This window comes from Amia ocellicauda, chromosome 4, assembly GCF_036373705.1.
Source record: "Amia ocellicauda isolate fAmiCal2 chromosome 4, fAmiCal2.hap1, whole genome shotgun sequence".
NCBI lineage: Eukaryota > Metazoa > Chordata > Actinopteri > Amiiformes > Amiidae > Amia > Amia ocellicauda.
In genome coordinates, this window is record NC_089853.1 from 55,149,478 (window position 1) to 55,167,199 (window position 17,722).

A 17,722-nucleotide genomic window follows, 5' to 3' on the forward strand; every position below is an offset into this window, starting at 1 on the left:
TTCTTTGAACATACATTTGTTTGAATAGCTACAAAACCTAGTTTACATTTTGATTCTGCAGTTAAATATACAAAATACATCTTGATGTAATTTTGATTTAGTGTTTAATCCATGCTGGTGCAATGCCACCCTTTCTGAATTCCAATTATCTCTGTATGCATATATTGTTGTTTTACAGTTACAGAAATTGATGTCAGCTTATCTGTAAAGAGAGATTATATGACTAATATATGCTGCTGTTCTCTTTGCATAAAATAATGATTTTAGTATTTGTACTAAAACAAATGAATCTTCTATAGGCCTTTAAAGGTTTGGCTTTCAAAACTCCTGAAGGTACGACAAGATACAATAGCTTTTGCTTTTATTGGTATTTTCTCTGGGTTCTGGAAAATGGCCAACCAAGGCAACATTTCTCAGGACTTCTATGATTCACAAGACAAGAACACTATATATAGATAGATAGATATAGATAGATATAATATATAATATATAGATAGAGAGAGAGAGAGAGAGATCATATTTCATATATATTCATATAATATATATGTATATATATGAGAATTGATATGATTTTGTGGTTTCCATTAGGATGAAAGTACTGTAGGTGCATCTCTTTATTTGTTGAAACTCTGGCATCTTTATTTTTTCCCTTCCAATAACTTTGCACGCTTGTAGAGTGTGTACTATAATAACGCCAAATGACAACTGTTCCCTTTTCATCCTGCTCTGGCTGTCTGGTTCTCATCCATTACTTCAAATAGAACAGTGTGACTCTAAATGAAAAACAAACAAACAGGAAAGGTGTAAATGTGTCATGCATTGAACATGCACCACATTACCAAAAATACTGGGACAGAAGACCAAATACAATGAAAGCTCTTCACAATGCCTCTGTGGATGTGCATTGTGCCTTATGTTGGTAGATGTTTGCTATCAAATCCTATTGTCCAAGAAACCACTATGTATTGCCAATGCATGGTTCTGCTGTAATCCACAGAAGTTAGGCTTTGACGTAATGTGATGTAATGCAAATCAGTGTTTAAAATCATTTAATACAATCAATCCAGTCTAAATCTAGCCATGAACGGTGGCATACAATGTGCATTACTCTAACCCATATTTCAAATGCCAATAACGCAGGTATCCCTGGTCAATTTGAAATGATTGGGGGCACTTGTTTGACTCTAAACAGTGCAAGTCTCCTAAGACCGTCTATCAATATAAAGGAAAGAGCTTCCCAACATGGTCGTACCTTCAGAGAGTTAGTAATGGCTTATGAGGGGATCTCTGGGTTGGAAATATGGCCGGATGGTGGAGATTTTAGGTCAAGAAAAGGACTTGACTAATTCTCAGTTACAACATTATGCCTTCGCAAAATTACACTATTTTGTGCTTTAAATTATCCTGTTTTTTTTTGTTTTTTTTTAATTGATGGTTTAGTTTTTTCCTTTAACCGCCTTTATTTCATGTCTCTCCTTTTCACTTCTTTGCAGCAATTGAAGGGTTAATCAGTAAGAAAACATCACACACTTGCTAGGGGTTGACAATAGCTGCAGTAAAAAAATAAAAAATAAAAATGTATTGATTAACCATAATTAAAAAAAAAAAAAAATTAAGAATAAAGCCATCCATGCATGCAGATACAGCGCCATTCCATCAGCATATGGCAGGGTACATCACTCCATGTTCCTGAATGAATATCTTGCAGACCAAAGCAGTGTGCTCCTTTGGCTGGCGTTCCTGCATTTAACCTGCATGAAGGAAGCTGATCGACCCTGATTTCTTATAAGCGACTCACTCAGCGCTGACCTAGCGTGGGCCAGTGGGCCTACACTACAGAACCTTGAAATCGCTTGAGCTCCAGGGGGCTCTGCCCTCACAACGGCATAATTTCAAAGTTCTCTAGTAGATCTGCATTTGAAGCACGTGATTTTTCCTTTCTTTTTTGTTTTCCCATGCCAGTCCAGCTGCTGGAAATACCTTGTAACAAATCTACACTGTAGCCCAAAATTATTGACACTAAAAGCCCATTTGCTCTTCCAGAAATCTTTTTTTTTTGCATGGTTATTTACAACAACCCAAAACAAATCTATCAGAAGCTTCTTTAAGGTGACAAGCCATATAGATCTGTGTCATAGGTAAGCTTCCTTTTTCATGTCTTTATTTTATATGGTTTAAGAAGATATTTGATTCTGAAAGTTGAACAGGGTTTTGCTCTTGTTTGTTAAGCTTATATTTTCTTCTTTATTTATGTATTTTGGAGTAAATTCACTTCACTTGTATGCAGACCCTATCAACAAGATGAGATCAGTCCTGATAATTTTGTAGATTTTTAGTGCAAACTGCTTTCTAACTAATATGAACATTGAACTTGGTCATTGATATGTTCGGTGGCAGAGTATCCCCTATAATAATTAATCTGTTTGAGGCATTACACATAGCAAAACCTTGAAAATTTCCTCTGGTTTGTCAAAATTCTACATTTATATTTAACCCTTAAAAACCTAGTGTGATTTATCACACACATTTTAATAGGCTTGACAAAATATCTCTTATGACACATATTTTACTCTTGTTTCCTTGGGTTAAGGAAGGGTTTTCCAAACATACTGTTAATACCTTTTTTGTGCCAATAGGCATGTTTCATGTATGTATTTTATACAGGTGTGTGTCTGTGTGCGTGCGTGCGCGTGTGTGTGTGTATATTATTACTATATTTTACTATATTATTATATATGCTATTTTACTATATTAGTATAGTTTAGCAAGAATCCATCATTCAGTTCCCTTTAGCAGCAACCATGCTTTGTTCTATAGGCAATCTGCAGTTTTCTTAAATTATTTAAAGGTATACCTTGAAAATTAAAAACACAAATGGTAATACACTCACCTAAAGGATTATTAGGAACACCTGTTCAATTTCTCATTAATGCAATTATCTAACCAACCAATCACATGGCAGTTGCTTCAATGCATTTAGGGGTGTGGTCCTGGTCAAGACAATCTCCTGAACTCCAAACTGAATGTCTGAATGGGAAAGAAAGGTGATTTAAGCAATTTTGAGCATGGCATGGTTGTTGGTGCCAGACGGGCCGGTCTGAGTATTTCACAATCTGCTCAGTTACTGGGGTTTTCACGCACAACCATTTCTAGGGTTTACAAAGAATGGTGTGAAAAGGGAAAAACATCCAGTATGCGGCAGTCCTGTGGGCGAAAATGCCTTGTTGATGCTAGAGGTCAGAGGAGAATGGGCCGACTGATTCAAGCTGATAGAAGAGCAACTTTGACTGAAATAACCACTCGTTACAACCGAGGTATGCAGCAAAGCATTTGTGAAGCCACAACCCGTACAACCTTGAGGCGGATGGGCTACAACAGCAGAAGACCCCACCGGGTACCACTCATCTCCACTACAAATAGGAAAAAGAGGCTACAATTTGCACAAGCTCACCAAAATTGGACAGTTGAAGATTGGAAAAATGTTGCCTGGTCTGATGAGTTTCGATTTCTGTTGAGACATTCAGATGGTAGAGTCAGAATTTGGCGTAAACAGAATGAGAACATGGATCCATCATGCCTTGTTACCACTGTGCAGGCTGGTGGTGGTGGTGTAATGGTGTGGGGGATGTTTTCTTGGCACACTTTAGGCCCCTTAGTGCCAATTGGGCATCGTTTAAATGCCACGGCCTACCTGAGCATTGTTTCTGACCATGTCCATCCCTTTATGACCACCATGTACCCATCCTCTGATGGCTACTTCCAGCAGGATAATGCACCATGTCACAAAGGTCGAATCATTTCAAATTGGTTTCTTGAACATGACAATGAGTTCACTGTACTAAACTGGCCCCCACAGTCACCAGATCTCAACCCAATAGAGCATCTTTGGGATGTGGTGGAACGGGAGCTTCATGCCCTGGATGTGCATCCCACAAATCTCCATCAACTGCAAGATGCTATCCTATCAATATGGGCCAACATTTCTAAAGAATGCTTTCAGCACCTTGTTGAATCAATGCCACGTAGAATTAAGTCAGTTCTGAAGGCGAAAGGGGGTCAAACACATTATTAGTATGGTGTTCCTAATAATCCTTTAGGTGAGTGTATATTCCATCATAAAGCTATGAGTATCTCTGCTGCAGATTCCTTGTAAAACAAGCAGATAACAGCACGGCTTAATCCTATTTTCTCCTTGGTATGGTTTACCTTTTAAATGTACTTCACTACCATGAGAGTAACTGATGTGTCTTTGAATGCCACCATATTTTTGGGCTACAGTGGTTGGTTAACCCCCTTAACCTCTGAAATCAGCTACTTGATGCTTTGTTCTCCCTGCACTAGGACGTGTTGACATGACCAGCCACCAAAATGACCGGACTCTGTCACTGACCTGCCCAAACCCGAGTGCCTCGCATCATTGGGCTTTGCAAGTCAATGACGTTGTCACGCTGTTGCTTGGTTCCGTGCAAACATCGCCACAAATGCTGAGAGGTTAAGGGGCTGTGGGGGTGGTAGTGCTGCTTCTGTGCTCTTGGTAACCTCGTAAGTTATGATATGTTTGTGTCTTCTAGAAGCCAGTCTACCAGGAGAAGATATTGCTGATGATAATAAGAGCTGCCACTGCGAGTTTGTGACACAAGACTTAACCCCCGGATTAAAAGTTACAATCAGGGCAGTGTGGTAAGACAGAATCTAAGAGATTTTGTGAAAATATTTATGAAAACTCAGTGAAAACCTCTATTATTTTATATATACCATATAACAGAAAATTTTGGTGGGGGATTAATTTTGGCGTTATTGGCAGATTTGATTGAATCGCTAATTATGCTTTCACCAAGCAAGTGATCCAAGCAACCTCTGAATGCGTTGCAGGGAGAAAGAGGGATTCAGTTGTATATTGTAAAAATATACCAACAAACATTGATGCAAGGCACCAGCAGTTGGATAGTCTGCCTGTAGTGCCTGAATGAGTCCTGGAGCTATGAACAAGAAAGGACCATTACAAACATGTTGGGCCAACATTTATTTATTTTTTTAAGACTCCCAGGGTGTGAGCAGAAAAGTGACTGATTTTATAATTAAAAGGTGTTAAATGAAAAGTATTTTTTGTTAACAAGTTGAAACTTTTAACTTTTTAAATAAATCGCCAATTTAAAAAACATCAATATCTCCCAATGTAGCAGATCTGACAAATGTAATACAAACCAATATTTTCTGTAGTAGGATATATATATATATACTTTAGGTATTACAATACACTTTCCAATCATGTGGAAGATAAAATGTTCCAGGACCAGGAAATAAATTGAAGACCTCTGCACATATGTATTCTATTGTCTGTGCTTTTAACATGTAAATGTTATAGATAGTGTGCAGAGTTGGTTTACATTATTTAAGCAATTCTATGATGTATGATATCTTCCTTGTCAATTAGATTACACATTTTTGAACAGGGAATTTCAATTGTATTCAATTAAGTTGATCTGTAATTTATCCTGGTTAAAACTATCAATGTTAAAAAGAAAACCGTTCTCTTTATAACAAAAAAAAACTGAAATACGATATGTGCCATTGCTATCAAACATCAATGCTTCCAGTACAAATTGAGAAGAAATTATTAAATTATACGATCAGATGTTTAAATCTGATAGATTAATTTGTGCAAGATGTCAAAAACAAACCAAAAAAAAATGTTTGAGAAATTATTAAATTACTCAATGCTATAACCAAGGTCTACACTTTTTTTTTTTTTTGAGGTCAAACTGTGCAAGGTGAATTACTCGTGGTAATTTTAGGTACATGTAGTGGGGATGGTGAGAAATAAGCTTTTAGCAGTTTCCTGTTGAGTCCGTTTCAGTACGTGTGTGTGTCTGTGTCTGTCTGTCCATTTGTGTTTGAGAGTGAGAGCATATCTTTGCTAGAATTCAGCTTGATTGCATTTCTCATGTCTGGAAATTTCTTTTCCCTCAGCATAATGAGATTTATGGTTTCAAAGCGAAAGTTCAAGGAGAGCCTGAGGCCTTACGACGTGATGGATGTAATAGAGCAATATTCGGCTGGCCACTTGGACATGTTGGCTCGGATTAAAAACCTGCAGTCCAGGCAAGACACTAAACAACCTCAAGCCCCACCCACCTCTACCTGCTGTCCTCCTATTTTCCCCAAGAGCCCTCTTGTAGTTACACTATCACACCGGGCGCCAGACTAACCCAGTTCCTGTGCATTGCATGCCACACTTCTTTCCTCGTCAGTGTGTTTCACGGTCCACCTCCCGGACTGACCTGTCACCTTGTTTACGTGTGTGTTCAAATCAATTGATCACGTGTGTGTCTGCACCTTCCATTTGAAATCATGCGAGCTGAAGTCTCCAGGGTCCTGACAAATATTACTGTTTGAGATCTTTCTTATGTCAGTCCACTTTCCTCAGGTTTCTATGAACTGTTCGCCTTTCGACCATTACTGTAATCACTTTCTCGCTATAGTTTACAGCCACTTTCCCTTGAAAGTAACATTAAATATTAAGGCCAGCTCTTCGATTGCTTAGATCCAAACAGTTTGAGTTACAGCTCTGTCCCATTAAGAGGGGCTTCCTGCCAGAGAACTCATTTAATTTAAGATCTAGCACAAGCATGGTGCCATCAGATTTTAAGACTCCTTGGATTGAATCAGTTCCCTTGATTGTCTGGCAAATAGACAATGCAGTGAATGCAGAAGATGCACATAATCAATCCAAGTTTCAGCATTTCTGTTGGCCAATTCAAAAAAACAAAAACATTCTGTGATATACAGAAAAAAAAAAAAACTCTTAAAAGGGATTGATCATCCTGCCTTCTCTTGAGCATTCAGTTTCTCTTTCCTCATCCAACAGACAGTTTCTTCATCGAATAAGTACAATATATGTTAACGCTATGGTTCCACATATATGTAAATATATTCCAGCTTTAGGAATGAGAGGTTTGGACAATGTCATCACCTCAGTGTTTCCTAGATGTTTCAATAATTAGTTTAATGGCAATGGTTGGGGGGGGAGGAAATGATTGACAAAAAGCAGACAAATAATGTAAACGATTGATTTTCTGAAATGTGTATGGAATATATTTTCACTTATTTGTCCTCGTCGTTCTTTTTCTTTCCTTTTAATTTATAGATGTATTTAAGTGAGTCTTATGACTTTCATGTGTTGCTTCATTATGCATTTTGCTGGTGTCTTCTCTATTTACTTTGCCAGGATAGATATGATTGTGGGTCCCCCTCTCCCCTCTACTCCCCGGCATAAGAAGTATGCAACCAAGGGACCCATGTACTCTTCCAAAGAATCACCCCAATACTCTCCTAGGTTAGGATTCAACAAATTGCATCTTTCTTATCAGAGCATTAACTTTATTGTTGATCCAAAGCAAAACCCTCTTTTTCTCAATTCAGGCTACATGATGGCATATTTGATAGAGACACAGAAATGAAGTGGAACTCCTGTTTACCTGTTAGTCCTTGTAACCGTCCTTGTATTATCTATTCTCCACAGCCTATTTCAAGTAGTACTGCATTCAAATCATGCATCTTGTTGCATAAGTAAAGGCTTTCAGATTGACGTCATAGATTTCCAAACCTCTGTACTGTGAAACAAGGTAATTGTACAGGGAATATACACTTTCACATGCTTTACTTTCTGTTCATATGGACAAAAGCAGTGGGTGAAATATGTCTCATCCAAACGCACAACAGCAGCTGTGTTTCCATTATGCAAAGGCAGGGATTGTAAGGAAATGCAAGGATTTCTTTTTATTCTTTTTTTGAAAAGACCCCTTATTTTTGCTTCATTTCGTTTTAGTTACGCAGTTGCTGCTGTATTTAATGTGTATATCCAATGAGTGTCTGCCAAGCTGAGAGAGCTAGTCTTTCATTAGATGAATAGAAACAGATGGCAATGATATTCTTCCTACGTGTCAATTTAGATTTTAGAAGAGTTGCCTTCACAGTCTTGCACTCGGTTGTACAAACCAACACGCTGACTTTATAACACAAAAGTTGGATGAGGACCTAAAAACTATTTGTAGTTTGACAGGCTATTTGTCATCTCCAATCATTTTCTCTGTAAAAGTTGCTTAGAGACGAGACATTTATGATTTAAAATGGTATCATGTTATTTCATTTCCATAAAATCTCCTAGTGCTGATGTATGTTTTTGTTCAGAGTTCTGGTTTGGCACAACTACTCCCAACTAATTGATGATTAATGCAATAGAAGCCCCTTATGTTGTTATGTAATATCATGCAGAGGTAAGTAGCCAGACATGTAGCTGAATAAAAGGGGTTGAGCTGAAATGCCTGCAATGCACTGAAATGTAGAATTTAGCAGGATGCAATGAAAAGTCAGATTCTGCTCATGAGAAATGAGGCTATAAAGACCAATGCATGGAAGCATGAGGCATAATGAAGCATGTCAGATACTGCACTGTAGCCTTTGCAAGATGTCACATTACTTTTGTGTTGTATATGTTCCATATATCATATCTGATGAAGTTGAAGTACAGCAGAGTTGGGCAAACACTATTCCAAATTACCACAGGACAAGGGGTCTTCACTTTACTTTTATTGGATATTATACTTAGTGGTAGCACAAGCTTAGGCTGTTACATTGGACCAAAGTTGAGAATGTATGGAATGATTTCAGAAGGAACATGAGTTTCCAAAGCACTCAAATATGTTGCGTCGGCAGTCCATTGATGGACTTCAGATAAACTGACAGACACTCATTTGATCTATGTATTGTAAAAGAGGCTGCACATTAAACTTAAAGAAACTGAAAATATACATTCAGTGTAATTTGTAAAAATTACAATTTTGGACACTTTCCCTCTGTCCTTGTCTGTCCCCCTCTCTGACTCTGACTGAGGGAGAGGTCGGTAAAGCAACCAGACAATGTTTGAGGTATAAGGCTTGTAGAAAGCACTGGTATTGTTTACACAGATGTATATCATTATTTGTTCATGGTCATTTAAAGGACTTCACTTGAAATTACAAGTCTTTCACTGTAAACCTGTTGAGGAAGTTATTTAATATCTTATCAGAAGGTACCAGGTACAACAAGCAGGAGGTTGAAGTAATGTTGGCAGCTCCAGTATCTCAGCCTGAAACCCAATGATATATTCCAAATATATCTGAAAAGAGCATAGTTTCATATTTGTGAGTGAGGCGATTTCCCTTTAGCCTGTGGTAACTGTATGAAAGTAGAGGCCCGAGATGTGATAGCAAGGTTGTAGCTGCAGGAGGAATAAGCCAATGGTATAATTTAATTCTTACATTGTACCCTCATATTAGTGCAATTTTATATTAAATGTTATTACTTTCAAATATTAAAAAAGGCAAAAAAAATGTAGCTTCAATAAAACCCACTCTGTTATTGTTTTATATGTTTGCCCAGCCTTAAGGATGCATCATATGTGTCTGCAGTACACCTGAAACAAAGAAGGAGATAAAAGCAATGCAGTTTTTTTCTGAGTTTACAGACTCTCCTCCCTCTTCATCTGTGTCGGTACATCCCATGGCATCCCATTCTGTGCATGTGATCATGCCATACCCCCGTGCACAAGGCTTACAATGCGAGAAATGTACATGAACATGTGAAATCTCACTGGCCCTACACGTAATACTCCATTCAATTCGTTTTATTTTTAAACCGGATCATCTAGCATTTGTTTGGTAGAGCTGCAAGGGATCTGAGTTGATTTTGTTCCCCACTAAACTATGGTGTTTGAAAGTATAGTAAAGAATACGTTTCACAACCGGTTCACCTGCATTAGTTGAAATATTGCCAGTATCCTTCTCAGTTTCATTCTTGGCACAATGCAGGTTCTGTTCCATTTTAATGTACATGGTCACGTGCAAAATAGCCTGGGAAATATTTGGTTATGGTATGAAGAAATTAAATGTAGTCCACCTAAAAGAAAAGCAAAACTGTCTACCTGTACAGTAGTTTAAGGTAAATGATCATTATAATAATAAAATTATGCATCAGTGTGCCTAAGGATATCTTAAGATGTGTGAATTAGTTACAGTCCTCTGAGAAATATAGTGTTAACAGTGTACCTGGAATGGGTACACGTGTGTGTGTGTGTGTGTGTGTGTCTGTGTGTGTGTATAATATACAGTGCCTTGCAAAAGTATTCAAACCCTCTCACAGTAAATAGATAAAAATGGATAAGTATTCAAAGTCTTTGCTGTGGCAAATCTAAAAGAATTCAGGCACTCAAAAATAATTGAATGGCCCCTATCTGTATGCTATAATAAAGGTTCTCATGATTTCAGAATAAAAAAAACTCAATCTGTGAGGGTCTTTGGTCAGGTAGTGACTTTCAAGCATGTAGACCGAGGATGTTTCACGGCAAGTCAAGTCAGGAGAAGGGTACAAACATATTGAAGTCTATGAATATCACTGTGAGCACTGTTCTCAAATATCAAGAAACAACATTATGCAGTGGGATGCTTCTCCTCAGCAGGCACTGGAAAGCTTGTTAGAATTGAAGGGAAAATTGATGGAACAAAGTAGAGGCAAATGCTATAGTAAAATCTGCTAAAGACTTCAGACTGGGGCACAAAATCACCTTTCAGCAGGACAGTGATGCAAGATGGTCCAAAGTTACACTGTAGTGGTTTTAAGAAAGTGATTGTTCTTGAGTGGCCCACTCAAAGTCCTGACTTGAATCCTATTGAGAATCTCTGGAAAAACATATAAAACACTATCTATAAGTGATCCAGAAGAGCTTGAGCAAATCTACAACGAAAAATGTGCAACCACCATATTTCAGTTGCTTTCTCTTCAGTTAAGTTACAGCAAGATCTTACCCTTAGAAGTTTCGGATTAAGCAGTTTTGAAAACTTTTTTTTTTTTTTTTTTTTTTTAAATGTGTGCATTTTGTAATTTCATAAAATGGGACACCATAGGAAGGGTCTGATTTTTTTTTGCAAGGCACTGTATAGATATAGATATCTATATGGATATATATATAATATACACATGTACATGTATATGTACTCACACACATCTCCCATCAGATGTTGACAAGTGACATATGTTTGGAAGCTGAAATATTGCTTTTAAGTCCACTTCTGTATGAATATTTGTGGACAGTTGATGCTCTTAATATAAAATTCTGTAAAGGAGGAAGAGACCATTTCTAAAATGTCAACAAGTGCATCAACAGAGCTTTCTTATGGGTCTGTTCCAATGTTTTCCTTTCATTTAAATTTTCCTTTTCCTTTTGAATCCCCCAAAACACACTGACTTGATTCCAGGCATTGGTTTTTCTAATTGCTAGAGTTGACCAGATTGTTGGTAGAGGTGCCCCAATTACAGATAAGGACCGGTCCAAGGGCACCACAGAGGGGGAAATGCCTGAAGACCCGAGCATGATGGGACGCCTTGGAAAGGTGGAGAAACAAGTAAGGAATGGACCCCCAGGGAAGTGGGGATGTTTACAACTAAAGGAGCCATTAAGCGGAAGGTCAGCAAATGTTTTTTGCTTTCAGCATTTCTATTTCAGATTACTGTTTTCTCCCTCCTCCATCCTACAGGTTATGTCAATGGAAAGGAAATTGGATTTCCTGGTCAATATCTATGTGCAGCGCATGGGAATTCCCCAGTCTGAGACGGAGGCCTACTTTGGATCCAAGGAGCCGGACCCAGCGCCCCCTTACCACAGCCCAGTGGACAGCAGGGAGCAGATGGAGAAGAATGGCTGCATCACCAAGATCATCCGCTCCACCAGCTCCATGGGGCAGAAGAATTTTGACGCCCCTCCAGTGTCCTCAGGACCCCAGGGCCACTGCCCCCCCTCCACGTCGTGGCAGCAGCAGCCCGCTAGTGAGTACCACCGCCGCAGCCATGGAAACTCACCTGTGGGGGACCCTTCCTCGCTGGTCCGCATCCCACCCCCGCCCTCTCACGATCGCTCATCCACCGGGCACAATGGCAGCAACCGCATCAGCGCTGACCCCCAGCGACACGAGGAGGGCAAACAGCATGACAGCGCCCTAAGAGACAGTGACACGTCCATCTCCATCCCGTCTGTGGACCACGAGGAGCTGGAGCGCTCCTTCAGCGGATTCAGCATCTCCCAGTCCAAGGAAAATCTGGATTTTCTCAACAACACCTACTTCAGTGGCATGGCTCTTTGCGCCAAGGTCAAGCCCTACATTGCCGAGGGGGAGTCCGACACGGACTCCGATCTGTGCACTCCCTGTGGCCCTTCCCCACATTCGGCCACTGGCGAAGGAGCATACGGTGACAGGGGATGGTCTGGACCTAAGTAGGACACACTGGGGAGGTCAATTGGGGCATTCTTACTACAATATGGTGGAACAGAGTGAGTGGACAATCATGCCTTGAAGTCAGGGTTTGAGCAGTCTGCCAAGTGGGAGGGTGACTGGATGCCAATCACTCCCTTCTCTCTAAATCAGCTGGCTTCTTTATAGTGACTGCTGTGGACCCAGGACACACTAAAGCTGTTTTAAACAAACAAAAAAGAAAGAAAAAAAAAAAGTCTGTAGTTTTCTAACTGGGAATGTTCAGGTTAACATAGAAAGAAGGCACACATTTTAATCATGCATTAACACAACCCTATAACCACTGCAAGGTAACTTTATTTAATTGTTTTTGTTAACTTCTGCCATTAAGGAAAAAACTGTCATACTCCCCTTATTCGCTGTATAGTAGACTGCTGAATGTAATTCACAACACTGACGTATTTAAGGGTGTTCTATATATGATGGTGTTCCCAATTTGATGAGAAGTGCAGCCGTTTATTTCACAATATGATCCATCACCAGAACTCTTCAAAGTAGATTTTGTCTTAAGTTTCTATCGCAAATCATTGTCATTTTTCAAATGAAGACAACACAACTAGATCACTTCAAAGTTAATTCATAGCACTACATCCATGTGAACACACATGCAAACATGGATGCTGTGTAAGATTTTCTTGTCACTGTTTGTTTTGTATGTTTGTTTAGTATGTGCACTTTATTCTTTGGGTTGTTGATGCAGAAAACTGGAATAACCAGCACGCATAATGACACACGCTTTTTATATATATAAATATATATATATTTTGTAAAAATACTATGATCATCTATACCTTTTAAGGTGAATTGGCTTTTTAAATTGATTTATTTTGCATGTTTATCAAAGCATGTGATTGGCGGGGAATGTAAATTGACTGTAGATCTGACAAACGCTGACTAATGGAAGTTGGACACCTGGGGGGTGGAATGGATAATACACTGGTGTGGGAGGCTCCTAAAGCCATTTTTATATATTGTATAATAGGTATAACAGTGAATGAAATGTATAACTCAGATGAAAATCAAAGACTGTATATAGTCACACCAGAGTTTGACATCAAACGCACACAACACATTCAGTCGAGTTCAACACCAATAAGGTTTTTCTTTTGCCTTTAGAAAGAGTAGAGAAAAATGTTGGGGTTTTTTTGTTTGTTTTTTGTTTGTTTTTTCACAAGAAATCAAATGCATAACTTTGCATGATGCATTTCATGTAATACATCAAAGTTAGAGTTTATTAAAAAAAAAAAAAATCTATTTTACCTCAATCTTTTTATAAATAGAATATATTTATAGGTAAGTGATTGAAACAGATTAACATGGAAGTTAGTTGTTACAGCTCTCAAAAAGCAATTTGAAAAGTGCTTTATTGACTGCAATATTTATTTATTCATTAATTTACTTATTTAATGTTATTATTTCTAATGCAGGGGTCCATAAAACTCATGGCATGCACCACATATTATATACCACATTTTGGACTGCGGGCACCAACATAAGAAAATAAGAAATGAACATTTTAAGTTGATAAAATAATATAGACGCAATTTCATCGTTTTACAACTAAAATCCCACAAACTCAAATCCATAATCAAAAAGCTGCCATGTTAAGAAATTAATTCCTTTTCAAGTTTTCAATTAAAAAATGTAAAAGTTTGCCTGCAACAGCATGCTTTATATATGTAATAAAATTGTGCATTTTCTGCCACCTCTCCTACCTAGGTATGTTAATACATTATACCTTAAGTACATTCCCTTTTTCTGCATAATAAATCTGAACGTTTTAGATCAGTCATCATCCTTGCAAGCCATATTGAACCAACAAAGCAGGAAGGAGAAGGACTAGTCAGTTACACACAGAAACACCTTCCTGCAGTCTACAAAATCTATGTGTAAATACTTGTAGGAACTGATAATGTTACATTATACAATAAGGTTTTTGAAATGTATTATAGATTTATATTGTCATTACCATATCTTTCAGGAGCAATGCCATTGCAGGATTTTAAATCACAACTTTTACGATAAGCAGTGCAACTTTTGTATTCAAAGTCCATCATTCAATCAACTCTTTGACTCTTTGAAACAAAAGTAGCAATACGCAAAGATTTCTTCAGAATTCAGATTAATGCAGACTCTAAATGACTCCATTAGAAATCCCTAGGTTAAGATTTGCACATGATTTAGCAAGCTCTAGTCACAGAAATTACACTATTATAGTTTCATTTTTTCTTTTGATTATTCAAGGAGTGTTTTTCTCGTCAGAGAGAGAGTGTAATGAATATATTAAATGAAGATGAAATGCAGAAGTTAATACTGTTGTTAATAGACCTGTAGCTAAAACAGTAAAGTATGAGCTGATTTTAGTGAATCAAGCCATTTATCACTGTGTGAATTCACAATTAAAAGACTGGGCTAGAAAAGATAACTCACTGACCCAAGGAGTTCTTGAGAGTGGTGAATCGGAGTATATTACTCTAATGAATTTCAATCCAAACACTCTGTTTTGTTTCACGGTGGTGTTTTTCTGACATTCATTTAATACCAATGTATTTTAAAACTAACACAACAGAAGTATTGGATGTGTACTGGGAGTTTTATATGGTGATTTTTGTTTGTGTATGTATGCATTTGTTTTGTTGGCATTGTGTTGTCATTCTACCATAGCTAATGCAACCACTCGCATGTTGAGTTGTATGGGCAAAAGTTTACTTCTGTGTTTTCAAACATCTGAACATGTTTACAAAAAAAACTAAAGCTAAAGCAGCCCTCGTGCCCTCATTTACTGCAACATCACTGCGTAGACGCATGTGCCTCCACCACAAGGCCTGTAGTAACCTTTAACTACTGTGGAGGGCAGCGTAGTCTTCAAGGATCACTGCCCACTCCCGAAATGTGCCCTTCTGTGGAAAACTGCCAGGCAATGTGGACTCGAATTCTAAACAGAGGCTGGTGTCAAGAAAGCAGGGAGAATGGGAATGAGAGAAGGTCATGGAATGCATCTTCAAATGCCGTGGTGTTGCTTTATGTATTGTTTGTGAAAGCCTTTATTGATCAAAAGTCACAGTTGTATTAGCCATGAAGGTTTGTATTTTATCGAGAATAGCATATTGTACTACAACTTAGCTCTACAGAAACACATATTTACCTGTCCAAAAGACTTCCGTGTGAAGGTACTGTCTGTGTAAAGAGTACACAAAGGCAAAACTAAAAAGTGAATTTAAGACTCGAGAGATCCCTCTGGTAGCAAAAAGTTTAATAATGATCAGCCACGCAAACCCCAATATTATGTATTTATTACAATTCTCTGAATTAAAGGATCACAGATAAATTGGCTATATGTTCTATCTATTTGAAAAATTCCTGTATTTTACAACCACCTTAATCCTACGTTCAGAATCAGGGAACTTGCCAAGAACAACCGTGCAACACCCTGTCAGAGTGGGTGTCTTGACATGGACAGCAAGAGATGATCAACCTATCTCCCTTCTCTTTCTCTCTGCGGTTTTGCTTGCAATGTTTCCATTTAGTCTTTCTTTCAGTTGTTCCCAAAGACAGTTTCATTCGGAGGCCGTGTCTAGGAGTTCCGTGTCTTAAAGGGGAGATTTGTTAATTTGTTTAAGTGTCAAATGTATATGGTGCACAGCTGTTAAAACCACGTACCCTACAAGAGATGCTCGTGAATGTAGTCTTCTCCGTGTAATGCTTCACCTGCTTTCGGATGAGAAACTTCAAACAGTCGCTCAGATGGTTTGCTCTTGTCACTTGCGTGTGACATGCCCTATTCTGGTTTTAAAGGAAGGAGATAACATATCCCTGTTGGTGTAGTAAAAGCTGGGTTAAGCATTGTCGACAGTGTAACATTCTACTATATTAACCAGTGTGGTGCTGTTCAACTTTACCCATCATGCACGCATAGGTCTGTATTAGCAGAAGCCAGGTACAATGAAAAGTCGCATAATGAATTTTGCTTTTGTTTTTTGTTCAGCTTTAAAGAGTTGAATGTCAGAAAACAAAGGTATTATGATGGATTTTGTTTTTGGTTGCTAGGCACATTTGTTTTCAGAAAAAAATTGTCGTATGGTAACTGAGCCTTGTCATTGTTTTTGAACAAAAGGAAAGGAAGGCCATTGTCAAAGCATTGTATTATTCCTGCTGCTGCTAACATTATAAACAGCATAATGTAAGTCAACTCTTCAGTTAAAATAGTTGCACCTACATGTTTAACTGATTTTGGTCAGTTATCAATAACTAGATCTTAAGATGGTTACCCACTTTGTTACTGATTCCATTGTGGAGAGCATGGAAGCCAGAGTTTTAATAACAGGCCTTAGACCTTTATCACACTAAATCAAAACGTGCCGAAGCCAGTTCTATGTATTGCATTATATTCCCGTTTTCTCAACTTTAAAAGCAATGCTGTTGGTGTTTTAGTCCCCCTGACTTCACTCAGACATAGAAGCAAAGGGCAGTGCAGAGCAGTGATAAGAGCAATACCTCACAGCCAGTATATCAAAGTTCAGAACGTTGCAATAAGGACAACAGGTCCTGAAAGCCTTAATTTTCGACAGTGTGGCAATTAATGTTGCATTAGTTAACTGCAGTATATTTCTTTTGAGAGAGTCTTTCTACGTAAACCAACAAGAATATGAAAACGAAAATCTTTTCATATTTGTTTTGTGACGTACCAAGGCTGTTCTTAGCCACCTACACTAAAGTGCATTTTTTTAACTGGATGTATTGGTAACCTCTGTGCGTGTCTATGCATATGCACAGACTAATATTTTTTATTTGTTTTCATATTTTATATTTCTTATGTTAAAATGATAGCTTGCCAGCATGTTTTCAACAGCTGAATGCCATAAAGCTTTCTCATTATGTAGCATCTGTGTTGTAGGATATTGACACCCGTGACCACATGGGAAATGTATAATAAACTTTGTACATCTTACATTTTGGACTTGGTCTATTGTTTTTAAGGCACACCAGATTTTCCTTCTTAATTAATTTGTACTGCTATTTCATTTCTTTTATGTCCGTTTCATCTATGCAGGTAATATTGGGATGATTTCCTATCTAGTCATAGTTCTCAATCTTTACTTCTTGTCTTTACTTGATTTTTATACAGTGATGTAGAATTCTGTCAACCACAGCAATTGCTATGCTGTGAGATACTACAACTTTTAACAACAAACTGCAATTCATGTACACTCACCTAAAGGATTATTAGGAACACCTGTTCAATTTCTCATTAATGCAATTATCTAACCAACCAATCACATGGCAGTTGCTTCAATGCATTTAGGGGTGTGGTCCTGGCCAAGACAATCTCCTGAACTCCAAACTGAATGTCTGAATGGGAAAGAAAGGTGATTTAAGCAATT

General features: G+C 38.1%; 1 protein-coding gene across 1 annotated transcript in view; it reads left to right on the forward strand.

The window, feature by feature from the left end:
- Positions 1 to 17,289, forward strand: part of kcnq2b (potassium voltage-gated channel, KQT-like subfamily, member 2b) — a 61,226-nt gene extending 43,937 nt beyond the window's left edge. The window contains exons 13-18 of the mRNA XM_066702812.1: positions 1,494 to 1,511; positions 4,572 to 4,680; positions 5,971 to 6,102; positions 7,229 to 7,336; positions 11,315 to 11,438; positions 11,571 to 17,289. Of these exons, the coding sequence (XP_066558909.1) occupies positions 1,494 to 1,511; positions 4,572 to 4,680; positions 5,971 to 6,102; positions 7,229 to 7,336; positions 11,315 to 11,438; positions 11,571 to 12,308 (1,229 nt within the window). The 3' untranslated portion in view covers positions 12,309 to 17,289. The remainder of the gene's footprint in view (positions 1 to 1,493; positions 1,512 to 4,571; positions 4,681 to 5,970; positions 6,103 to 7,228; positions 7,337 to 11,314; positions 11,439 to 11,570) is intronic.
- Positions 17,290 to 17,722: the final 433 nt, after the last annotated feature.